Here is a 26,293-nt window from a genome sequence, read left to right on the forward strand (position 1 = left end):
TCCCAGCTAGACTTCATTGCACACATTGACTTCCAGGCCACCAATTCCTAGTGGATTGCAACTTTCACAGTTTTGACTTGTGTTGTATCTTAGTTTTCAGCCTAAGATCTGAAACACTTGTCCAGCATAAACCTTACTTTCCAGTTAGAGCAGCTGATCATGAAGATACTGCTTGTCCTGCAGACTTCTACATGTATGTTACACCTCAAAATATTTTAGCAATACCCCCTCCTACTGGACAGCTATAATATTGAGAAGTTCTCTGCTTCCACTGCTCACATCACTGAACTGTAGGTATTTTTTTGTTATACCTAATTTAGAAAATTATATACTGTTGGTTTGGGGTTTTTTTGTTTGTTGTTTGTGGTTTTTTTACTCTTGAATAGAAAAAATTGACATCTGTTCCTTGTCCAACTTCATCAGGCTTGAGCTTGTTGTGGAGGTGGATGCAGCATGGATTAAGGGGACAGGTGACTTGAGATCTCTTAAGAGGTTTAAAGCATTGCATAAACATGCTTGGTTATTGTACCAGGGCTCTTTAGGGGCAAACTGCTGAAATAATTTGTAGTCTTGCTTAACAAACTACTTAAGTAACCATGGGTCATGGGTAGTGAGTGCTTCTAATTCATGTCTACTAAACCTCCTGTTTGTTTCAGGTTCAACTCTGGCTCCACTGACCCAGCACAATGATCTGGATACTTCAAGTCTTGTTCTCACCGCTCCCAACACCAGCCTTGATTAGTCTTATTGTATTTGGATCAGCCATCTTCCTGTGGGTAATAAGCAGGCCAAAACCTGTCTTGCCTCCTGTTGACTTGAGCAAGCAGTCAATAGGAGTTGAGGTAATACTTACTCTGTTTGTGGGCAAGGACTATTTTTGAGCTTAATCTACTGATCTACTCTGATTCTTGGTATGAGTGGAAATTCTCCTGACTGATTTACACAGCCTTCTCTTCCATGTGTACAACTCAAAAGTATGCTGGGGAAAAGGGAAGACTTAAGACACTAAGAGTAAGAAACAGCAGCTCTTGCCAACATGGTTAGGTGGGTTTTTGACCAGATGGCCTTTGTTGTCACTGACTTTCTTCTGTATTTTACATGCTTTGCATCAGCTTTGAAGTTGGTTATAGACTTCATGTAACTAGGAAAGTGGTAGCACTCAGTCTTCATCAAGGTCTCTCTAATAACCTGTAATTGCATATTAATCTAGGCCATCTAGAATATTCCTCTGTGTATGACTGAGTAGATCAAAATCAGGAAGGAAAATGAGACTTCCCTACCAGAACAATGCTATTGAAATGCTTTGAAGGAGATTGCTGGGAGAGTGGCTGAGGAACAGATGACATGCATCTGTCCTGCTCTGTTCTAGAACTATGCTCTGTTCCTAGGGAGGAGCCAGAAGAGGTGCACTCTTGACAGATAATAAACTGCTTTCTTATTACTTTGAAGATGGTAAAACCTTGTATGAAGTTTTCCAGAGAGGACTGCATGCTTCTGGTAAGCTTTGTATCTGCTAGTTAGTACTTGCCTATCAGAAGTAAATAAAATTATTCTGAGCTTTTTTTGCCTTGTCTCTTGTCCCTAGTAATAATTCAGGCTAGGAAAAGCCTTCCTAGTCCTCTGTGGGGTGGAGTGACAAGTGACCATATTTCCCCTCCCCACTGAGTTAGAAGTAGTCTTAGTTGGCAGCCTGGGCAGGAACAATCAGAAGCTTAAGATGGTGGAGTTCATTGAAGAGTCAGGAGATACAAAGCATCAGAGGGAGTTGGGGGGGAAACACCTCTGCTTTGTCTGATGCAGGATTTAATGTAAAATTACTGCCTGCTGACAGCAGGTATGAATTTGTGCCCATGTGACTTCAGGGGTCCCATGCATGGAAATATGTGATAGCTTGCAAGCTATTTCAATCTCATGTGGGTTGTGATATGGGAAAATATCACTAGATCTTGGAAATATTGCTTATAAGGATAAAGCCAACAGTCTTACAATCTGGGTTAGGGCAGAGCACTTAACTATGGACACTTCCAAGCAGTTGGCTGAATGTCTGACTGAAAGCATTTCCCACTTACAAGCATTTCTCACTTACAAGCAAGCATTGCATTTAAAAGTGCTATGCAGCTTCAGTACTGAGCTTTACAGCTGTTTTTCTCAACCCTTCCATTAGGAAATGGCAACTGTTTAGGCTACAGAAAACCCAAACAACCTTATCAGTGGCTGACATATCAACAGGTGAGTATTGTACATGACAGATAATTTTAATTTTGGATACTGTCTTGTAACACTGAAGTGAGGGGAAACTATCTTACAGGTTTTGGACAGAGCTCAATACCTGGGATCAGGGCTTCTGCAAAAAGGATGCAAACCATCACCAAACCAGTTTATTGGCATTTTTGCTCAGAATAGGCCAGAGGTAAGCAACAAATTGTATATTCTTTCCCAGAATATTCTGACACTTTGGGGAGAGAGGAGGATCTGTATTTAAAAAGCTTGAGACCACATGAGGAACAATCACTACTGGCTTTTCTCTTCCCACTTCCCTTATTACTGATTGCAGACATATTATGCCAGGCAGGTAATACAAGGATCTTGAACACTCATTGCTCTAAGAATCTCATGAACATACCCCTTACACAAGCCCCCACCAGTAATGTGTGCATGGCTAGTCAAGCTGTATAAAATCTGTAGGTAAACCTCTCTCCTGAGCTGCTAGTTTTGCTTAGCTGTACTGTTTTCTTTCTTCAGTGGGTCATTTCAGAGTATGCCTGCTACACATACTCAATGGTTGCTGTTCCACTCTATGATACCCTGGGGCCAGAGGCCATTGTATATATTGTTGACAAAGGTAAATATTGACTTCCACTATTTCATAATTATTTCTTTAAGAAGCTTTATTTTGAGAAGGCTGAAGTTCAAGGGAATTAAATGCAAAAATCCGAGTTGCTTTAACCTTGCTGCTCTCATACTTTTTATAGACTATTTCTGTAAAGGAAGCTGCTTTGCTTCCTAGAAGAAGCCAGTGGGCTTTCTATGTCCCCTAGTTTCTTGCACCCAAGTCCACTAAGACCTGCAAGATTCCGTGGACCATCCTGCTCAACTATTTGCTATTTAAGGTTTTGCAATCTTGAACTTAAACACTGCCAAACAACCAGATAATGCAGACAGGCTGGCATGCAAATTACAGCTAGATGGGTGTCCCTGATTTAAAGCTGCAGGATGTAAGAAGTGGAGGAGGGAAAGGTAAGGATATGCCTATATCTGTTTAATTTATCTGGTTTGGGCCTGTTCCACAGAAACAACTACTAGTGTGCCATCATGGAAGAAACTGGTGAGGAAGCTTGAATAAGTTTTCAAACTTTCTTTCCCCAGTCTAAGGGGAGATATGGCAGGGGCAAAAACATCCTCTGTTGTCACAACAATCTGAGATGTAACCCATGAACACAATTTTCCAAGCAAAAGCACTTCAACAGTTATGTTGATGAATCTTGCAAACAGGTCTTGCCTTGGCACTACACAGCTCTGACTTACTAGGCAAATGGGGAACTTGCATGTTCAGGCAAATCCAATTCATCTGCTGAGTTAATGGCAAATGCTCTTCTGATTGCATAAAACTCTGGCACATGCAAGGAAACTGAGGCATTAACTCAGGAATTTTAGCTACCTTTTTCAAACAGGTTTGAATTCTTTAGATTTAAGAAAGATGACTAAACCTAAACAACCAGTGAGGACAATTCTGAGCTTTTATAACAATAACAAAAAATTAAATGCCTATCTTGACTGTGATGATATTTTTCCTGGGTTCCTCAGCATTTGCCTTCACTTTGCATGGCTACAATCTCAAGTTTGCCCCATCAGTTGGCTGTGGTAGAAGGAACCCTCTTAGCACTGTAAACCAGCCACTGAATCCATATGAACAAAAGCAAATGGCATTACAACAAACAAATGCTGTTTTAAATGTTTGTCCCACTGAGCTGTCACTAGCCTCATGTTTTCTAAACAGACTTCTGAAATGTTATTTCTTTTCTATAGCTGACATAAGCATAGTGATCTGTGACAAACCTGAAAAGGCACAGACCTTGTTGCAGAACTGTGAGCAAGGAAAGACCACATGTCTGAAGACTATCATTCTCATGGATCTCTTTGATAAAGAACTCAGTGACAGAGGAGCTAAAATTGGAGTTGAAATTCTAGCACTGCAGGAGGTTGAGGTAGGTAACTAAAGGCTTCTGCTTGATCTTGCAGAGGAGTACCTTGCCAACTAGACATCTGGACCTTCTCTGGCAACAATGACACTTTGATGTAAGCATCATCCAGTTGTCACAAGTGTAACTGAGATCTTGATGAACAGTCCTTTTGAAACGAGATATTTAGCCAAATGGACTTGCAGATAAACGGTTAACTAAAGTTGTGTCTGTGAGTTGTGGACAGCCTGCATGCATTACACGAAAGACTTCCTTAGCTTAAATTCTGGTGCAGCTGTACCAGGATTTATCAGGCTTCTAAGCTGGCAGTGGAGTCTAATTGCAAATGTAAGTGCAAATAACTGGCTGCTCTTATATCCCGGTGCTAGGCTTAATCTTCTAGATATGATGCATAAATGTAAAGTATAAGAGCTGTGGCCTACATAATAATTCAATACAAATAAAATCTAATATCTCCACTCAGGACTTCCAAATTCCTAAAGTAGTTCTGGTCACTTTCTAAACACCCAAATTAATGGTTTTCACAACCCCACGTATCAGCTTTATTACGTTGTGTACTAAATTCAGGAAGATCAACATCTTTCTCTGAATGAGACAGAGTATTGAGGGGCTAAGTAAAAAGAAGTGTTGCATTTGAAAAGCAATTACCTATTAATCTGTTGTTGCACGTCTTTCTGTTGCAATTGTTAAGCTGTGTTTCCTCTCTAAAACAGGAGCTGGGAAGAAACAACCTCAGACAACCAGTTGTAAGTATCTCTGTGGAACAGTTATAAACTTTCAAAACTAGTCTGAAAAGACTTCTTGCCATGATGCTAGTAAAGAAGGCTGGTGGGATTATATTTATATCTTGCCTTGCTGTTTCCAAACGGAATTCCTGTTTCATCCCCCTTTAAGAAGTGTATGTAAATACTGATAAGCAACATAATCCTTACTCTGACCTTATGTGGCTTTTTCCCTCTAGCCTCCTAAGCCTGATGATCTTTGTGTTGTGTGTTTTACCAGTGGAACCACAGGTAAGAGAATATATATAGTGATGCTTCCTCCCTCAAACAATCTCCCTGTGCTGATAAACAAATCAGCTTTCCAGCACATAAAAGGAAATGCTAACAACATAGAAGCAAACCAGTAAATTAGAACAGTGTCAAGCCACTACTTGCTGGTTTTACTGTCACTACAAGTCAAGTGCACCAAGACAAAGCTTCTTAGAGATGGGGGAAGGAATAGCCAAATTCATGTTGTCTTGCCCTATGAAAAATACAGGGTTGTAATGTTAGAGATTGGCTGTTTAACTGTGCCTGTATTCTGATCCACAGGGGCTAGAGAAATATCTTGTTTCAGTAGCCTCTATGCTACTGATTGCTTTGCTGTTTCAGTAGTAATTTCCTTTATGTAATATCCATAGCTGAATGTGATCAAGATGATGCATATTTGTGATCTCCTAAGACAAAGCAAGCTATGACTGAGCCTAACACCAGCATAGTCCAAACAGCCAAACTAGACATAGGAAACTGACAGCAGAAGCAGTCAGGGCCACCGCTGACTTTGCTCAATCTCTCCAAAGGTAACCCTAAAGGAGCCATGCTGACACATCAAAATGTTGTGTCAAATGCTGCTGCTTTCCTTAGATGCACAGAGGTAAGCTACTGCTAATGGTAATCTCTAGGCTATGTCAATCATGTAACGAGCTTTAATGTTGTCATTTTCAGCAAAATGTTCACTCCCAGCAAGCTCATGCTGTGCAAAGTGCCCAGAGTGCACTTAGAAATTAGTGCTAACCTAATTTTTTCCCCCTCTAGAACACAGTTGAGTGTACAAGTTCAGATATCGTCCTGTCCTATCTCCCCTTGGCTCACATGTTTGAGAGGGTTGTACAGGTAAGTCAACTGTGTGCATGCTACCAAGTTTCTGTAGATGATCTTGGATGTAAGAACTTGTTGAGATAGGAATACCTGTTAGAAGTCCTACCTAAATGGTTAAGATCACCTATCTAAAATAAAACCTCTGAACTAAATCATGCCTAGTTACTTCCCCAAGATATGGCTACTATCTTCATTAAATTAAGCTTTGCTCTGCAGTCCAGCCTCACTGAGTCTGTGATTTACCAAGAAGTCAGCATGGGAAATTAACAGCATTGAGCCCTTAGTCAAACACAGTGAAAGCTAATACATGAGGAAGAAGCAGTTTAAGACCTGTGAATTTAGTACTCAGAGGTAAACAGTGGTATATTCTCCACTGTTTACTGGTCTGGGCTGTGTCATCCTGCCTGTTTCCTAAAATGAAGTTCTAGTCTTCTAATTCATTAGAAGCATGCTGTGTAAGCAACACTTAGTACAAAGATTTCCTCCAGCATGCTGTGTAAGCAACACTTAGTACAAAGGAACATAAGCAACATTGTGGCAGGATCTAACTCTTCTACAGTCAGGGTCTCAGAACAGTCTCTTAAACTCCATTCCTGACCCATTATTTGAAACAGAATGTGTCTTCTCCTATTCTTTGTCAAGCTGTTAAATCTTCAGTTGCCTTGTATTTAAATTCCTAAGTACCTCAAAAGATAAAATAGAACAGCTGACACAAACGTGTTGAAGCTGATGTTACTTATATCCAACCATAACATGAAGTTTTCTTCCGTGGTGCTTGCAGACTATGAAGTTGCATGTGAGAACTGAATCTGTGCTTCTACAGATCAATTTATAGTAGCATAGCTTTCTGTATTTCCTCAAAGCCTATTCACAGAACTTTCTTCCTACTGGACACTGCAAATTATGCTGCTTTCCATAAACAAATAATTACAGATACTGAAGCCAGGAATTATTCTTGACTAAGCTTAGTCTGGTCAATTTTTAGACTGTGGTCTACAGCTGTGGAGCAAAAGTAGGCTTCTTCCAAGGAGACATCAAGTTGCTGACAGATGACATGAAAACCTTGAAGCCAACATTGTTTCCGGTTGTACCAAGACTCCTCAATAGAATATATGACAAGGTATGTAAGCAATTTAAGCAAACTTATCTTCATACTCGTACACAAGTTTAAATTAATATGGAATGCATCATAACATGACAAGCAGGAAGAATTCTTTAAAATCCTGTCTGAGGGGCTGGAAAGAGCCCTGGGTCTCCCAGTATAAGAACAGTGCATCCAGTCACAACAGGACTAAGTCTGTTGCTGCTTGGAGACAAAAAGGTTGTTTACTTTTGGAATATAAAATTAAGCATGTGCAAAGCTAGAAGGATCCCAGTCCCTCAAAACTATGGCTGAAGTGTGCCAGCAATAACACAAATTAGCATTGTTCCTTGGTTCATCTCCTAGACCACGGCAGTAGTGAAGGCAGACCCTAGAACATCCCAGTAAGATATGGTGCTTTCTAACAAAGGAAGAACTGGAGGTGCAGATTGAGTTGAACTTGCGAGTCACTGATACTTTTCGTTGCAGATACAAAGTGGTGCACAGAGCCCAGTGAAACGTTGCCTGTTAAACTTTGCTGTGATGATGAAAATGTCTGAAATAAAACAGGGCATAATTCGAAATGACAGCATTTGGGATAAACTAATCTTCAGAAAAGTTCAGGTAAGTTATTCCAAGTGCAAGTAAACTGACTGACATCGTATAGGAGTATCTGATGGCATCTATTCCACCTACAGGAAACCATGGGTGGAAGAGTGCGTATCATGGTAACAGGTGCAGCCCCTATATCCCCCTCTGTCCTGACATTTCTTAGAGCTGCCTTGGGCTGTCAGGTAAGCTGAGTTTTTTTCTTACAGAAAGACCTGTTTGGTTATGCCCAAATGATACAGCTTCTTCCTGAGGAGACTGCTGTCATTGTCTCGGTATTTATGTACAGGCTGCTTGATAGGAGTTAACTATAGCGGGAACAAAATTTTGTAGGGCTGGCTTCAAACTACACTACTAAAAATACACCCTGTAGGCCCTGAGAAGAGGAACAGAGCAGCAGAAATTGGAACACGCAGCACTCAAAAGTCAAGCAGCTGCCTCTGAGCTTTGTGTTGTATCATGACAGTCAATGAGTTCCCATTGTAATACATCTGCAAATAGAGCAGGTAGATAAGGTGACAAAAGCAAGGTTTGGATATGTGAACCTGAAGAACATCTGGTTACACCAGTAAGAGCAAGAAGTCTTAAAAGCTAAGATTGTCTTGGCTTCCTTTCTAAGAATGAGACTCGATTATGGGCATAGTGGAAACTGAGCTCTTTCACACCAAAGACTTGATGTTCAAAAATATTCATCCTTTTTCACACAGATCTTTGAAGCCTATGGCCAGACTGAATGCTCAGCTGGGTGCACTTTCTCAATGCCTGGAGACTGGTCTACAGGTATAGTAACTGAGACTTGAAAACCCTCCCACAGTTGTCAACAGAAAGTGGCACTCAAGTTTAGGTGCTCTATTGCTTTTAGTTCAATGAAAGCTAAATCCGGGGTACTTCACCTCAAAGTGATCCTTGGTAGTAACAATCACCTGTATGCTTAATAGGTATCAAAATTCTTGACTCAAATAGGTATCCCTTGTATGAAGTGACATAGATCAGCCTAGACCCTGTTCCAGTGTACAGGAAAGGAGTGTTTGTGCACAGCTGAGCAAACTGGACAAGGACTTCGAAAATGGCTGTTAGAGAAATTTGGGAGCTAAAGCTACTATTTGTTTAACTCAAAGAATTATGACTAATGACATGATACGTGAATGTTTTACTGAAGGCCTATCTGACCTTGAAGATCTTTCATCTTAGCAAGGATGTTCACAATATCGGTTATTCTAAAGTCAAGCTCAAGTCACCATCTTCAAGAATGCAATAACTGCAGAGACTAATGAGCATTAAATGCAAATGAACACCAAGGTCTGTGAGGAATTCTATGGAGGCAAGTGTGGTATATGCTCGGTGTGGCTGATTACACCAATAGATGGCTCCAAGCACTGGGACTTAGCTGCTGCCTGCCCTGCAGTAACTGTCTGAAAAGGGCATTACAATAACTTTATTGAAGATACAGTGTCAGACTCCTTTAAATAGTACTGGTTCTTGCTAAAGCCATGAACAAAAAGCCATGAATTATCTGCTATCACTGAAGCCTGAGTTCTCCCATCTAACTTCAAGACCTGGTTTTTCTAGCTTTTGGTCTAATAAAGCCAACTGCTAGCAGAACCCCTAAACACACAGCTGTTGGGTTTTTTTTCTCTCTTAGGCCATGTTGGAGCCCCTTTAGCTTGTAATATCATAAAACTAGATGATGTTGAAGAAATGAACTACTTCTCTTCTAACAATGAAGGCGAGGTAGGTATAATCTCCTGTGTGCATCAGGAAATAACTAAAACATATGACTTGGTGACTAACAATGTTCTGTGTTTGCTACAGGTCTGCATTAAAGGACCAAATGTGTTCAAGGGTTATCTGAAAGACCCTGAGAAGACAGCAGAAGCAATTGATAAAGATGGCTGGCTCCACACTGGAGACATAGGGAAATGGTTGCCAGTGAGTAATTGCTTAATACATACTATCCATTGGATGTGAATTCCTTGCTATTTTACTGTAATCTGAAAAGCCGGAGAAGTGAATTCTAGGACAAAAGCCTTGCCTTATATTTTGTTATAATTCACCAAGTAACCCCAGGCAAAGCTCCAAAGACCAATTATGTTGCAAGATCTCAAGTTGTGACTCCTAGACCAGTAGTTAAGACTCTTGACACTTCCACAGTGGAGAACAAGGTGTCTTGGCTTCTGTCAGAGGAGAATAAAGGAGCTGTGTAATCATGTCCTGAGCTACCTGGAAAAATTAAAAATGAGCCCCTTCCCTCTGTAGAGAGCAAAGAACAATTCTGGACTAGCATGTGCCTTTCATACAATAAACCCAACCCTATTATCTTCTTACAGAAGCAAGAGAGATATCAAAACTAATGACCTCTATCTCTAACTTCTAGAATGGTACACTGAAGATTATTGACAGGAAGAAGAATATATTTAAACTTGCCCAAGGAGAATACATTGCTCCAGAGAAGATAGAAAATGTCTATATTGGAAGTGCTCCAGTAGCCCAGGTCTTTGTACATGGGGAAAGTCTGAGGGTAAGTGATGTTAGGTCTAAGCATTCTGCAAGATTCCTCCCACAATGAGTTCTGGAAGATCAGGGCATAAGTGTAAGGATGTACAAGAGGCCATGAGAAAGATCTGTTCCTAAGACTGCCATGTTTGTCCCAACTGACAGCGAAGAAGAGAAGATCTTTGTATCAGTTGCAAGCAGGGTAAAGGCTAATTTTATACTTGCATTAGTATGTCAGGTCAGCTCTGTGCAGTCTCTCCACTCCCTTGCTACAGGGGTGTCACCTATGCTAGCAAAGGCCAGTCTTCAATCTGTAACCAGCCAAAATTAATTGCTGGAGCATTCAGCACACACAACAAACTGCACTAGAACTTCAATTACTGCTGTCAGAACTCGGGTGAGTCATTTGAAAGCCCCTGAGCTAGCTGCCAGGCTCTGGAAATGGATGGGGATGTAGATATGGCTTGTTGTAGAGATGCTGTCCACAATCAAGTTGTCCACACGGACAGTCAAAGTAATTTCAGATGCCTTATCTACGTCTAAACATGACTATTTCCACCTGTTTTCAGTCTTTTCTAATAGGTATAGTTGTTCCTGATCCTGAGACACTTCCAGAATTTGCAGCAAAACTGGGAATAAAAGGTTCCTATGAAGATCTCTGCAAAAATTCAGTGAGTGGCTTTGTTTTTAGTGCGTTATAGATAGAATTTAATTCTGAAGTCCAATTTTACTTTGCTTTGACCTAATTTTACCCACCTTTTTTTTGTAAATTAAAGTGGCTTAATGCTGGGTGAGTCATGCAAGCAGCCTTACAGTAAACATGGGAACTAAGTGGAAGTGTCTCTTGATGTTTCAAGGGCTATCATTAGTTCTTTTCCCATTAAAAGATATATATGACCTCGTAGTGGCCTTAATATGAGAAATCCTGAATGCTGAAATACGTACATGTATTCTTGCCAAGCTCAATTTTATCAGACTGGGCAATGGGTATGGTCTTGAGTTGCAATTACAAAATGGCAGCTTTACCATCTTTATTTCTGCTCTATTTCTTCTAGGCAGTGAAGAAAGCTATTTTAGAAGATATGATCAGATTGGGAAAAGGGGCTGGCCTTAAATCCTTTGAACAAGTGAGTACTTCCAAATCCTGCTTGTCACAAGCACTTGTATTGCTAATGCAATGGCTAGGAAGTTTTTATTCCTATTATTGACTGTGTCGGGATGGGACCTAAGACAGCTGCCCCGGACAACCGATTAAAGTAGGCAGAGAAACACTGACTGGCTGCCTTCCTCTTGGCCAAGAGGGCAATAGCCAGGAGACAGTGTGGAAGTTCACTGAAGGCTGCAGGAGATGTACTGTAGTTCCAGTCCATCCTCTGCTGTGTCAGCCAAAAGGATTTTGGCTTATATCAAAAAACAGTTTGGTTACTGGAGCTCAGGAGACTGAGTTTTTGCACTTAGCTCAAGGAAGCTGGGAAGAACTGTTTTTTGTCATCTAAGCAATTATGTAAGTGTCATACTATATTGTTTTATTTTAACAGGTTAGAGACCTGTACATCCACACAGAGATGTTCTCTGTAGAAAACGGACTCTTGACACCAACACTGAAGGCAAAGCGACCAGAGCTTGTTAAACATTTTGAGAAGCAGATTGAGGCCCTCTATTCAAGTATGGAGGAATAAGTGGCTAATTTTAAACTTCACAGCATGGAGTATCCAAACAAATCTGTGACACTATGTGACCTGTGGAGAGGAGCAAGGAGGACTTAAATATATTTGTTTCTGGTATCCTGGGAAAAATTATTTTCAGATGAAGATACCTATAGTGTAACTGACAACTGGCACTGCTCACAGCTTGCAGGACTAAGCATCAGCTGCCTAAGCAAAGCCAGAATTTTCACCTCCCTTGAACTGTAGATGAAGCACAAAACTACTCAAAGCTTTGGCCTTTACAAGGCAGATCTATGCATTTCTCACTGTCAAAAGCAAATCCTGTTTTCCTGCTCCAACTATGAACTCCAGTCCTACCTTTTGTGGATTGATCTGCAATCAGACTGAACTCTCTCATGCAGTTACGTTTGGGTGGGGGAGAGAGAGTTCAAAACCCAAGTGCAGGAAAATGACACTTCAGTTTCCATGCAAGATGCTATAATCTGTCTCAAGTGAAGCTCTCACATTATGAATGAGATTTTAACATCTGTTCAACAAATAAAGAAGTGAATCTCCTGTTCCTAGCTCTGGACCACACACTATAGGTTGTTTTTAATGAAAATGAGTAGTCTGGCATCAACCAGTTTACAAAGTGCATGTGTCTAAAGCAAACATAATTTATACTTAGGATGGGAGGCACTGGATCAGATTTTTTTGCACATTATCAAATGCATTGGCAGTTATAAAGCCTCTATACCTATGAATTTCAGTCTGATAAGTGGAAAACTTTACCTATCCTTCTTAAGGATAAAGGATGCAATAAATTGTAACTGCACAATCAAACCAAAGCCTGTGTGAGTGACTTGCTTCTCTGCTGCAACTAGACTGTGTCGGCTGCAGTTTTACTGCAGCCCAGTTATGGATAGCTGCAGATAGAGCCCAACCTCTGCAGAAAGCTAACTTGTTTCTTGTGCTGTCACTGCTCAGCCACAACTCAACCCATGAGGCACTGATAGTGCCTGACCAGATGTTGCTCCTCTACTCAACTTTCCTTTTCTTGTAGTAAGGCAGTATGTGCCAAAGTCCTCAACATAAAATCATTCTCCCACTTCAGCCTGTCATATGAAGTAGAGATTCAGGTATAATTTTCTAATGCTAAAAATACTTCTTTAGAAAACATTTTAGGCAAGATGAGTACTGTCTCTATTTTTAGAAACATCTTTGCTCAGGGTATACTGTCTCTGCTGACCATTCCTTTTTTTTGTATCTCTGTGAAACAACCTCTGTGCCTCCAACTTAATAATTACTGGTTAGTCTCTTCTGTTCCTGATCAAGAGTGGAAGAGTTCAAAGGGAAATATTGACTCTTAATTAATAATTTGGCTTTAAAGAGGTTTTTATTTCAATGAATGCTCTCAAAACAGCTCTACAATCATTCCCGAATGCCAGAGCAAGGAAACTGCTGTAAAACTAAGTAACTTGTAAATCCCTGGCTTCCTAGCATGGGAGGTTCTCTTTTTTCCTGGTCACTATTTAGCATTTGAAAAACTAGCTATATTGGAGATACTGAAACTCTAGCATCAGCTTGTATTTGCTCAACTCTGAAGGTATCTGGATTAAAATCAGAAGCCTTTTGGTTAATACTATTGAGGAGGACAGAACTCTATTTATTTTTTTTACTATTGGTAATCACCTCAAAGTTAACAGGCATGAAATAGCTAGGCTAGTCTTTTTCACAGCCTGTTGTCTATGGTAATCTAGCCCCTTCACCAAGAACCGAGAGTCCTGGCACAGTAAGTACCTTCACTCTGCAAAGGCAAGTCTTTACAGATTGAAGGCTAAAGTGAGGGCAGATGAATAGGATGCAAAATTTTCGTTTATTTGGGGGCTGAAGAGGCTACCTGAGATGTTCATTTAGCATGGCAAGTAACATTTGTTTGTATGGCAGATTCTGTTCCTGTTTAGGTACAAAAACTGTCTCAACTGAAGTAGGTAGCATTTCTCATTAGCCTATTTCATTGTTTTCCTTTAAACAGGAGGGCAGGGTTCCACTTAAGGATGCAGTTATCCTTATCTTCCACCATACTAGAACCTGAACTAGGCTAGTGTGGCATTAAAAGTCTAGACTTGCTGTTAGATGATGGAAAGAATGCAAATATCAAAATTTTAAATAGAAAAGGGCTATTCTTCCCTCAGGGAAAAGCAAGAGATAGTTTAATAGAGCTAACTGATGTGTGAGACACTAGGGATTTTGAATCTATCAACTTAATTCCCTAATGAATCACTGAAGAATTTTGCTTAGCCCAGACCTGGCTTCTCTAGGGATTTTGAATCTATCTCAACTTAATTCCCTAATGAATCACTGAAGAACACAGAACAGCTATGTCAAATATATACCTCCTTCCCTTAATAAACAGGTTTTCCTTGAGCAAAATGCCAGGAGTGGGAAATGAAGAAAAAAAAAAAAAAAGTAGAAAATCTATTAAAAATCAGAATTCCTTAGAGACAGCTTGTCTTCAAACTTCCTGCTCTGACACATTTGCTTTCAGCAATGGAGACTGTATTTTCTTGGCTGCAGACTTTCTAGACGCCTTCAAGCATGCATCTTGTTTTGGCTGGTTGTGTGTAGGCAAGCACTGCTGAGTGAAGCTGTTGTAATGGTAAACAGAAACATCAATTTACTTTGCTACAAATGGAAAGACTGGGCTGAAGTTATAGCTACAAGGAAAGGAGATGAAAGAAAAAAAATAAAAAAAGAGAGTCCATTTCAGATTTTAAGTACACTTCTGAAGCAGAGCTCCTGGGCATGATGCAATTCAGTGCAGTAATCTTGTGCAAAATTCTGCTCAGGTGAAAGCTGAAAGAGTTCAAGATTCCTTCAACCACTACAAGATAAACAGAATGCAGTTTACATAATTCTTCTCTTAATAGCTAATAATCACCTGTGGTCTTTAGTGCTGTTAATCTGTTCCTATTACACTGGTAACTGTCTGCTAATATAGATAGCAGCTATTCAATCATGTCAAAGACAAGAAGAGGTCCTTAACTGCCAGCTTCCTCAGCTGGAACACAAGCTTATTTTTATAATCTACTTTGGTTCTAGACTCCAGACTGCACAGCATCTGCTGTTGAGACTAAGACTACTCCATGCAGCCTGAAGGTTTTCATATTCCAGAACATCTGCATCCTGATGAGTTATGGTCTTTCAGCTCCCACTCCTATACATCTAATGAAGCCTGCTTCTAGAAATTAAGTGCTTTGATTTTAAGAGGGGCAAAGCAGCTGCTTGCAAACAACTGAAACTGAATGCTAACTCCTCATTGCCACAGCTCAGAACCAGCCTAGAATTGTGACTCACCATCAGCACAAATGGACAGCAAGCTGGCAATAACAAAAAACTGGCTTTATGCTGGAGAAAAAAAGTCTGAATAGGAGCATACAGGACTAATGCTGACTTGTCTTTATGTAGCTATTTCTCTATATACTTAATATTGCTTAAGAAATGCTCATCTGCCTAAGACAAATCATGCAGGTGGAGGCAACCAGGTGTTAAGTTTAAAACACTAATCTGCAGAAACTCTCAACATGGGACATGCAACTAGACTATGAGAGAACAAGCCACCTGCTGCATTTAGGATATTTTTAGAAAGCCTCCAGCTGGTACAGGTTACCCCATTTTTAGATCTTCCTTCTAATAATCCATATCAGATTCTAAAAAAAAGTGCTTTAGGAAAGGTGTTAATCACTTAGCAGTAACTACGCTCACAAAAATTTTCATTCTTCTCACTACTGCTTCCATTCACTCTAAGATCAAGAACTCTAGTCTCTTGGGTATGTGCTCAGATTTCAGAGCGATCAGATACAGCTGCCTTATTTTTGATATTAAAAGCATGGAATCTTGTTATAGCAAGTGCTGAAGTCTTTCTAACCTTGAAGAACAGCTAACAAGAGTGAAATCTTGACTTCTCAGTCAGTTCACATTCCCACGCCTATAAGCCAGTTCTTGTAGATTTGAGAACAATTAAATCCACAAATGAATATGAATATATCATTTATTTGAGGTGAACAATTCACATCATTAAAAGTCACAGGTAACAAATTTTATCTTGAATTTGAATTAGATGTTTATTTTATAGTTTTCAGGGGCAGCTTCAGAGAAAGTAAAATGCAAAAGATAAGCAGCACGCATCGCAATCAGATGCAGTTGAGGAAAGAACTGAAAATATGAACCCTCAGAATGCAATTTGAACAGCAAAAAGAAAAAACCTGACTCGGTATGACAAAGATGCATCTTGAAGGCAATCCACTGAATGGCTTCTTCAATTATTTATTGTTTAAAAAGTATGCAAACCATGGCACAGAAAAAGAAAACCTTGTCCTAACATATTCATTGAATAAATCTAAAGTAATACACAAAAAATTTCAAGTAAAGGATTGTGGTCTGAAGTAAAAATTCCATTTCTTATTTTAAAATGAGAAGGCTATCTGTTTTTCTTCTCTCCATCCACTGGTTGATCCGTTTCAGAGTCATATTGGTATTTTTCCACACACTTCCTAGGGAACCAGCCTCGTTCTCTTATTCCACCTTAAGACATGAAAAGTTGCATTAACTTGGAACAAAACATGAACCACTACAGAGGAAAAACACAGAACTGGAAGAGACATCAAGAGGTTACCTAGGTTATTTTCTTCTCCAAGGCAGGACATCTAAGTCATTCCTAACAACACTGCTTGGAAATGCATGGATTTACTTCCACTGCCTAAAATGTCTTCAGAGATTTCCAAAGTTTCAGTGCTCTACCGTCTTTAGTATAAGAAAATATTTCCTTATGCCCTATCTGAATCTTTCTGTCTATAATTCAAGTTCACAGCTCCTATTTTTACACACCAAGGAAGCAGATAATCTTCTCTATGCAGACTTGCACACAGCGGAAGACTATGCACATGCTCATGTTTCTCTTATCTCCTTTTCCTCTTCAGGTAAGCTATCCCAGTTCTTGCAGGTTCCCCTTATAAGTCACTTTTTCTACTGATTATTCTCATTGTTTTATTCTCAACCTTTTACAGCTGATCTTCCTCCTTCTTCAGATGCAATAACTGCTTTGACTTGTGCCAACACTTCAACTCAGTCACTGCCAATGTTGAGCAGGATGGAAGGATTACTTAATGAATCTGGGAAGCTAGATGCTTTTTTCTTTTTTGTAAGCATTGACTCATCTTAGTATTATGATTGACTCTTTTTCCTCAGAAGAACTGCTACTTAATCATTAATTTTTCCATCTTCTTTCAGCACAGCTTGTTATTCCTGCATATTTACAGCATTTTACTATACATTCCTAACAAATCTCATCCTATTTTTGAAGCCTACTTCTCCAAAATGTCAATGTTATTCTGAATTCTAACCAGCCTCTCAGTATACAGCAAGTTCCCCACCCAGATCACATTTGACCTGATTTAAATATATATATAGCACAGATATCTGCTGCTAATTTCCATAATAAGCAACACAATACAAACAATTACTAATCTAGTAATGGGCCACTTATAGCCCATGGAAGTCTCTCAGCTCCCATAAAAAACATGGACACTTTCAATGTAGTGACTATTGGCTGCCTCTCTTTTGCCAACACAGAATGTACATACAACTGTTTGGAAGAGAGAGAGAATCCAATGCACCCTCTGGCAGGAAAATTTTAGCTCCATCCTAAACAGGAGGGCTAAAGTAAAAATGTAAACATTTTAATGCAGATGGCTGCGATGTTGTCTCCTTGCAGACCAGAAGGAATCTTGTCTTTGACAGCTGTAGCTGTTACTTTCGTAACTGCATGACAAAGTCCTTGGAATTGATCCCAAACCAAAGACAACATCTCCTTGTTTTTAGGAGGTACAAAGAGTAACCTCAGGTCTTACTTATATATGGTGTATTTAAGAAAGACCACTATCTAAATATCAAATAAGAAACAATCATTAACACCTCTTTAGAGTCTAAAAGTTTAACTTTTTCTTAGAATATGAAGGAGTGTCCTCCTTCCCACTCAACCTTCAATAAACTACTGGATGAGTGCTCTTTAAAGTCTGGCAGATTAATTTAATGTCTATCAAAACTGGCAAGTATACTAGATGTAAAGAGTAAAAATTGTGGATACCGTTTTAGAGGGGACAGAAGGTAATACCAGGAAGGTCAGTCATCATACATTTTGAGAACTGAACATGTAGTATTGTCCACATTTCTAGACAGCTATAAAATTGATTTGTAATTCTCAACAGTAAAAGTGAAAATAACTGCTTCATACCATCAGCAGCTGAGTCAAGAATCTTCTCACCATACATCCAGTGTCTGGGGAAGAAAGTGTAAGAGGTAATTAGATGCCAGAACTCATCAGAAATTTGAACCAAACATAGAGGTGTGGAGCCACTAACTTTAAGCCTCTTGTGGCTAAGATCAGATCCCCTTTACTCAGTGCAATTCTAGGTTCTTCAGTGCACGGTGTTGTGAAGAACGTTTTCACGCCTTTAGTCACAGGGCAGCAGATCCCACTGTAATCTTCTACTGCTCGATACCGCACCTATGGAATTGAACAGACCACAGCAACATCTTACCATAAGGAGTTATGGCTTTGCTAACACTTTCACACAAAAAAATCAATTGAAGTACACTGTTAGATTTGAGCATAATGACAACGGTTGCTAAAGGGGCTCTAAATTCCAAATTAACTGCTTAACAATTAAGCACAGTCTTCTTCATCACCATGTTTATTACTATCTGGAAACTAAGGAGCAGGCGCAAGGAAAGCTAAATGCTATGGTTAGTCAAGTAACACACTGTGTAAAAACACAGTCTTTATTTAACAGCAGTTTAAAATAAAAAAATATATAACCTCAGCAATTACTTAAACATTTACTTATACAGATATTGTAAAGTCATTTCAGACCAAACTTCATAAATACTTACACTTCTTACTCGCTTGTCTGCTTTCTGTTTCAGTTGCTCTATCTATAAATGATTATAAATAGAAATTTAGGCAGCGTTTAGTTTAAGAAGACTTGTGTATTCAACACAAAAATGAAGTCAGGTATTGAAACCCTTCAACACAGGAAATACCATTAGCATTTAAATCACTCTCGAAAGGATAATAACTTTTTAGTCTATCAAAAATGGGAGAACATTTGACAGAACAGTTTCTTAAGTGTATGTATGACTAGTCATTCTATTTTAGTTATTTTACAAGCTGGTATATTACTGCAAAGAAAAGCAGGCTATTGGATAGTGGGAAGGATTAACTTGAGAGATCAATTACCGTCAAACTGTATTGATGACAGCCATCTCTTACTGGCCAGTCCAGGCCATCTCCCTCAGGAATCCCAGACCATGTAAACACTTGCTTGAAGTTCTTCCATTTGCTTCCCATGTCATAGGGAAAAATAAAGGTCTCACCTGTTTGGTAGTACTGGATTCTGTCTTTGGCCTGCAAAATAATGAAGAAATACCATACCTCAAAACACGCCCTACAAACTGCAGCCAAGCAGTAAATGTTAAGAGGAGCAGGTCCTTGGTCCATGAGACCTAAAGGCAAATATTTTGAGGCAAGTGCAGTAAATTCCTGCTATACTAACCCAGGATTTATAAACTAATTAAACCAATTATGACATTTAGAAGTGTCTTTTTTGGGTGCCCATATGTATTCTTTAACAAGAGAGTCAACTGGCTGCTACAGATCAATCCACTCCATGCTCTGGTTTTAGTTTATGGCGTTTTTCAAAGAGAGACACCTGACTATGTCTCAGCTACATATAGAGACTTTCATAGCTTGGGATTAATGATCTTTAATTGATGCTTATGGGCACAATTCAACATTGGCTGTGTCTATTCCACCTCTAAGAACTGCATAAACAGGCATGCTCTGGATCACCCCATTCTGAACTCATAAGCTTTCTATTCTCTCAGTAATGGTGACATCTAGTGGAGCAGCCGCAGAAGAGTTTGTTCTCTATTGCAATAATGCAGTTTTTATTACTCCTCTATTGAAGTCTGTGCACAGTTTTCAGAACATACCTATTAGCAACCTGTGTTTTACAGTAAGAAGTTTAACAGATTATTACAAATTCTACTATTTAGTTTTAACCGGGATTTCTTCTATTTGTTTTCCATGACACTATTATTCAAAGACCTAACAGGACCAGGATCCACCTAAGCTAAGATTCTGTGCAGAGAGAAGGCATTACAATGCTTAGGTACTTAAACACAGTCCAGATACTCTTGCTAATTTTGACATAGAATACAAGAAAGACAAGTTAATAATGAAAAGTTTTTTGACTTATACAAAACAACCTGGTAGAACTGAACTGGTTTCCAAACATTTGAGTCAGTTTTGCTTCCCCTAAACTTCGCTCCTGCTTCTTGGATATATTTCTTCCAAATAACCTTGCAAAAACCTCTATAAAAAGGAGTGAAGACTAGGTATTTAATTATTTTTTAGTACTTCAAAATCAAGGAAAATCCTCCCAAATTTAACCAGAGAAGTAGGAAATAACAAAAATCATGAGACAAAACATGCCACCAAGAACGGGCAGGGAAGGTGGACAACGAAAGACACAAGCAGGCATAACAAGAAGCAAAGACAACTCAAGTTTCAGACAAAACCACCCTCATATTCCAAGAGGATAAGTCTCTTGAAAGCAAGTATTTTTCCATGTTCATGCCAATTCCCCCCAAACAGAAATGTCTATTCAGCTAACTTATTTCTGATCTATTTCAGTGAATTTTAGAGACAGTAAGGGAAATGGTCACCAGAGGCGTTAAGTCAATGATGAACTGAAATGATACCTTTGATTTTAAATTCAGAGAGATAAAACAAGGAATTAATATATCTAGAGAATAAATTCTGCAACAATACAAGAATACTGTACTAAAAACTTACCTTTTCTTCAATCCAGGACTCGATTGAAGTTTTATTTGTCAAAATTACTTTCATCTAAAATAAAAGTTAGGTGAAATTAGTGTTGATTTTCTGCAGAAATAATCAGCTAGGTGAAGAAAACTCCATTTAACAAACCAAACTGGCTTGAAAGTACAAAGGAACTTTCAGAGGCCTAACTGAAACATAAAACATTCAAAACTAATATTCAGCACACATACATGCTAATGCCATCCTCTAGAATTATACTGTTAGTATCACATAGTATTTCAGTTCATGCTTAAAATGTGTATTTTTTTTCCTTCCAAAGATCTCAAACATGTGAGGTAACACATCAGACATGTTCACACGTCTTTTTAGGGATAGGAGCATCTACTCCTGAAAATACAAAGTATTTTGCCTTTTATAAAGCCCACCTAATGTTTTCTTAGTTCATAAAGTCTAATCTCCAAGTTCTCTCATTAAAAATAATTTAAAAAAATACTGTGGTGATAACACAGGAACCGGGAGAAAGCAACATAAGCCCCTGGAAAAGTTACATAGCAACATAAGCTCCAAACAACTGTTCCTACCTCAACACTGCATTGTTTCTGCTCCACAACCAGACAAAACCTACAGCTTCTAACTTCTTTTGCAAGAGAAGCAATAGGCTTACCTGAATAATAAACAGCATACCAACAGCAATAGTTGTTCCTAATGCCAGTCCTAAAGCAAATAAAGATGCAGCAAATGCAGAGAGTCCAAAGGGAATAATGGGTCGAGGGTCTCTTTTGGCTGCACTCATGTCAATCTTTACAGAACTCCACCCAAAAGATATCTACAAAGGGAAAACACCATTTAGTTCCAGAACATTCTGACTGCTGAATCAAAACAAACAAACAGTAAATCTGACTCTGAAGGTAACTGTCCAACTTCCAACACGCTTATAATCTGAGTAATTCAAATAATATATTTTTCAAAGTATTAAAATTACTTTTCAGATACACATCCTTTGCCTTCTCTAGATGGAAAGCTAAACCAAAATCCCCCTCTTGCAAAGTCCACAAGCTCAGCTCAAAATTGGCAAAAAAAAAGTGGATTGTGACACATGAGCAAAATCATATTCATCAGTTTCAGACAGAAGTTGTTTGCACAGCATTGTACCCATTTTCAAAGGAACAGCTATAGGTTTCCTCTGGAAGCTTTAGCAGATAACAGATCTCAATATTATTGCCCTGCAAATACAACATGCAGACTTCCTCTGTTATACTCAGCGGATGCTTTCAAGCTCTTTGTTACAACGAGAAAGGCTGAAATCAAAGCTCATAATCTTAACCATGGATCTGAGATAAGGGAAGTATTGCAAAACAAACTTTGTCATTGCTGCTGCAGTTAAATTTTTCCATTTAAAAACAAATCCAATGTAATGATTTTCAATTCCAAAAATATGTACTTTTTTCCCCTTGAATAATTGGATACAATTCTAAAAAAGTTACTAGAAAATAAATGGCATCTCACATCTGTTGGAAATAAATAGCAGCTGGTTTCTGTGCCAGCCAAAACACAGCCTGCCTCTATATAAAGGGCTGCTCAGAAACTTTCTCCTGTCAATGCAAAGGTCTATGAAACTCCCAGTGAACACAACAAAACAAGAGAAATAAAAAGAAACTACAAACAACTTTCTCTGAATCCTCCTCCAGTTAATAAACCTACTTCTCACAGGTGGAGGGCAGAACTGAGAGTACATGTTGAAAGAATTTTTTAAAAATTACACACACTTCTTTTCAGGTAACCAAATTGCCTCATACTACCAGAGATAAGTTACACATCTGACTTAAATTATATTTTAAGCACCTAATTATATTTTCTTACTCTGTTATAAAGCTGAGTGTACATAGTCATAATAAATATGAAAGAAGCGTGAATGCATCCCAGGGGAGCTAGGAGGAGGAACAGAGTGAAAGATGCATGATTCTGGTATCCACAGCAGTTGTTGATCCAAGGGCAATGGTGATCCATCTTCATGACACATCTGTGAATAATAAATATTGATTGATATAAAGGACATGTGATTTTATTTTTTTAAAAAAGCTCTAATAAAAGGACAGTTAACTTTCTACTGCATCACCTCCATTCCTTCATTTAAACCCACCAATTTCAGACAGTAGTAGCTCGTTTTTTTGTTGCCATTCAGAATATTTCATGTTGAATGAAAGAAAGCAAAATAAAAAGTGCTCCCAGGTCCCACCCTGCCTAATTACTCCTCCTCCTATATACTGAACTTGCTAGTTGCTAATAAACAGCATATTTCAGAGCCAGGAGACAGAGAGATAGAATAAGCTCTGACCTCATACCATTGCAAATCCTCTTCAAAATCTATTTAGCAAGTGCAGACACCCTAGAGACACTTGTATTCAACAAGAAGATGGTTATTTTGGTGTAGCTTACAGGTGCAAAAAAACACCTGATAAAAATTTACCCACATCCCAAATTGCATTGATTTAACCTAACAGGTGTAAGAGTCACTAATTATGATGTTGTAATTCATCAGCACCAAACCTAAGTGATAAACAAAGGACTGAATTGCACAAATATCGAGCTCCTCCAAAGAGAAAAGTTAATTATTTTGGAACTATTGACTCCGTTATCTTTTAAGCTAGTCCATTCCCAATAGGAAGTTCAGCTTTTCCCTTTTAAAGAATAATTCTTCTTCAGAAGCATATAACCAACTGCCACTGCACAAGTTTTTGAATATGTAAACATAATTCTAAGCACAAATACTTCTGAAGAAGTGCCTAGATCTTAGAAATCTCACCTTGCCTAGGTGGGCCACAAAAAGTAAATCATCTCCTGCATTGAAACTTGTCATAGCATAGAAGATTTTCGGCAATGGCTTAAGTTACCTTTGCAACAGGCTAGAAATACATGTGGAATGAGTCACAGAGTTGAGGAAGCAAAAAATTCTTAAAGCATATCAGCAAAATGATTTGCAGAATGTGCTGCAGTTTCTTCTGGTTTATTTGACAAAAAGATAAAATTATTTAAAGGACGTATTTTTGCAGTAACAATAATCACAATCTGCTGCCATTTTCTACTAAGTCCTCAATGTAATTGTTGCTCAAGGAAAAGAGTCTCATTTTATATCTCAGGATGATGCAGTGAAATTCCAGCACTGCTCTACAGTTTCAGTCTCTACTTCCTAAAAGAATGCTGGCTGTGCATTTTGTGTTTATGAAAATAACAAACTATGCATGTTGCAATATCCCTTTATCACATTCTCTAACACTGCTTCAGAGCAGGACTTGCCCAGTAAACCTAAGATAAATACAACTACAGCCTGGATGCAGACAGTTGATGTAACTTGCTTTTTTCAAGCTGTACTAAATTCCTGTGCCCGTGTTTACAATAAAAGTATCCTTTAACTCAAAACAAGTCTGTTGGAACACTAACACATAACAAAGCACAAACATTTTAGGCTGACCCAAAAGGCGTACAAGTTTACTCAACACAGACATCTCATAAAAAAACCCCAACAACAAACAAACCCTCTAGTGAAAATCAGCATTTAACTCCTACTTGGAAAAGTAACAGAATAGGCTTTTCTACTCCCTGAGCAGCTAAATGTTTGGACTCAAAACTTTAAAAGGACTGGAAGATTTTTACATATTTATGCAGGCTCAATTCCCTGAAACAGTACTGCAATGTTTTGTTAATACTACCAAAAAGTTCTTAAGAGAAACTGTTTTCAAGATAAAAAGAGAATGTTAAAAGATAGATCTATGTATTACACTAAAACACAGTAAAACCATCTAGAAATCATACAACTACAAAGTGGAAGTATCTGAAACGGGTGTAGTGTTTGACGGGAGGCGTTTTAAAAATGCAAAATACAAGAGCTACAAGAATTGCATTAATACCTCATCATTAGGTTTGAAGCCGCTTTAATAAGGATTTAAAACAATTTTAAAGACAGACAGTACCTGTTACACTTTCGACAGTGGTGTGAACGTGGTGCCTTATATGACTGACACACTTTACAGTATTGGAGATACATGCAATCCTGAGATTTTTCCTTCAAACAAAAGAATAGGCATGTTAGATGTATACATAATTCTACTGATATACCATATCTTGGCACTTCCATAACTTAGGCATATTTGCTTTCTTCTGACAGGGTGTGTTTCATAACTCAACCCTACTTAAAGGTAGGTGGTTAGGAGAAAAAAAACAAACCCAACAAAATTAAATGATCTCTTGGCTATCACCACAGCCATCTCCCACAGCTGAAAGTGCTGGTAGCTAAAAAAAAATAAACAGTTCTTTCATCAGGAAGAGTGACTGTACAAGCAGGGTTTCATACTGAAATTCTGGGAGTAAAAAACAGCATAAAGTCTTTATAATTAAAGAAAAGTTTGTACACCTTATCAATTTTATACCATGAGCCAACATAAGCTGACTACAAAGATATAGTACTGCTATGATATAGTACTGCTAAGCATTAATGTTTAGATAGTTCTTGTTTGCCACCCTCTCTCACACACATGCCCCAACTACAGCAAGATGAGAGACAGAGACACTTTTGGATAACAAGAAGTAACACTCACCAAAATTTTGCTCAGCAAGCAGAATACCCAATTGTCCTACAAGGACTACATCGGGATCCCCTTCTCACTACACTGTCCTGATAAATACTCCACAAGTAGAAATGTGATTGTTACTCATCTTTGTGTCATACCACTGGAACACAAACTCTGCCCTTGAGATGCTGAACCTACATCAGTCTCGTCTCTGAACACAACTCTTCCAAGAGGAGGGAAATGCAAATTTCTCTCATGACTTACACTACTGTGCTGAACGTAAGATAAACACATTATCTGCAGGCTCACATGAAAAAAGAGAAATTTTCTAGAGAAAGTTATTTTAATCCTTGTTGCAAAGTCTTCAATACAACAGTGTCTGCGTGAGCGAGCAGATAACCTTGAAGTTGCCACTCCCAGCGAGCAGCACTTGTTTCCTGTTGCTTTGCTTTGAGGAGCAGCTACAGAACACAGCAGACTGCTGCCGGTAACAAAGCAGCACCGCTCAGCCCCAGGTCAGCGGGGACGGAACGAGAAAGGGACGGAGCAAGCTGGAGCGTACTGGAACGCACGGAGCAGGAGAGGCAGAAAGCGAAGACGCCGAAACAAGATAAGGCGAGAGGAGTGGCCTGCGGGGCTGGCTGCCCTGCCCGGGGACAGGGGAACAACGGTGGCATCCAGAGAGACGTGACTCCCGCGCCCAGGCCCGGGCACGCTCTGCTCCCACAGCCCGGCCCCGCCGGCCCCTCCCCGGGACCAGGCGGTCGCAAGGCAGCGCTTACCGGCGTCCAGCCCAGCGGGACGTACCCCGGGCCGGCAAACATGGCGCTGAAGTAGTTGTAGAGGATCATGACGGTCCAGTTGAGGAGCATGATGAAGTTGACGCTTCCCCCGGCGGTGTCCAGGGGCCAGTACCAGAGCGCGGCGTCCGCCATG

The 26,293-nt window shown here is 39.2% G+C and overlaps 2 protein-coding genes across 3 annotated transcripts; one reads left to right on the forward strand and one right to left on the reverse strand.

The window, feature by feature from the left end:
- Positions 1–657: 657 nt before the first annotated feature.
- ACSL5 (acyl-CoA synthetase long-chain family member 5) lies at positions 658–12,176 on the forward strand. 2 transcript variants are annotated; one of them, XM_010007917.1, is made up of 20 exons: positions 658–842; positions 1,389–1,497; positions 2,165–2,229; positions 2,309–2,410; positions 2,743–2,842; positions 4,027–4,205; positions 4,913–4,945; positions 5,161–5,212; positions 5,761–5,834; positions 5,996–6,073; positions 7,044–7,178; positions 7,629–7,763; positions 7,838–7,933; positions 8,456–8,528; positions 9,391–9,479; positions 9,561–9,677; positions 10,123–10,266; positions 10,811–10,912; positions 11,297–11,368; positions 11,780–12,176. In XM_010007917.1, the coding sequence occupies exons 1-20, from the start codon at positions 687–689 to the stop codon at positions 11,918–11,920; spliced, it is 2,052 nt and encodes a 683-aa protein (XP_010006219.1). In that variant the 5' UTR covers positions 658–686; the 3' UTR covers positions 11,921–12,176. The 2 variants fall into 2 exon arrangements, with proteins under 2 accessions (XP_010006219.1, XP_010006220.1); XM_010007918.1 differs by having other exon boundaries at positions 687–842; positions 10,811–10,916; positions 11,301–11,368; positions 11,780–11,920.
- Positions 12,177–16,245: 4,069 nt separating this feature from the next.
- On the reverse strand, positions 16,246–26,292 carry ZDHHC6 (zinc finger, DHHC-type containing 6). Its single transcript, XM_010007932.1, has 10 exons — positions 26,140–26,292; positions 24,761–24,852; positions 22,653–22,812; positions 21,457–21,618; positions 20,805–20,858; positions 19,185–19,352; positions 18,839–18,880; positions 18,307–18,452; positions 18,180–18,223; positions 16,246–16,471 (listed from the first exon to the last, which is right to left on the reverse strand). Exons 1-10 carry the CDS (start codon positions 26,290–26,292, stop codon positions 16,368–16,370), a joined length of 1,125 nt encoding a protein of 374 aa, XP_010006234.1. The 3' UTR covers positions 16,246–16,367.
- Position 26,293: the final 1 nt, after the last annotated feature.

The sequence above is a fragment of the Chaetura pelagica genome, unplaced genomic scaffold, assembly GCF_000747805.2.
Source record: "Chaetura pelagica isolate M959 unplaced genomic scaffold, ChaPel_1.0 scaffold531, whole genome shotgun sequence".
Taxonomy (NCBI): domain Eukaryota; kingdom Metazoa; phylum Chordata; class Aves; order Apodiformes; family Apodidae; genus Chaetura; species Chaetura pelagica.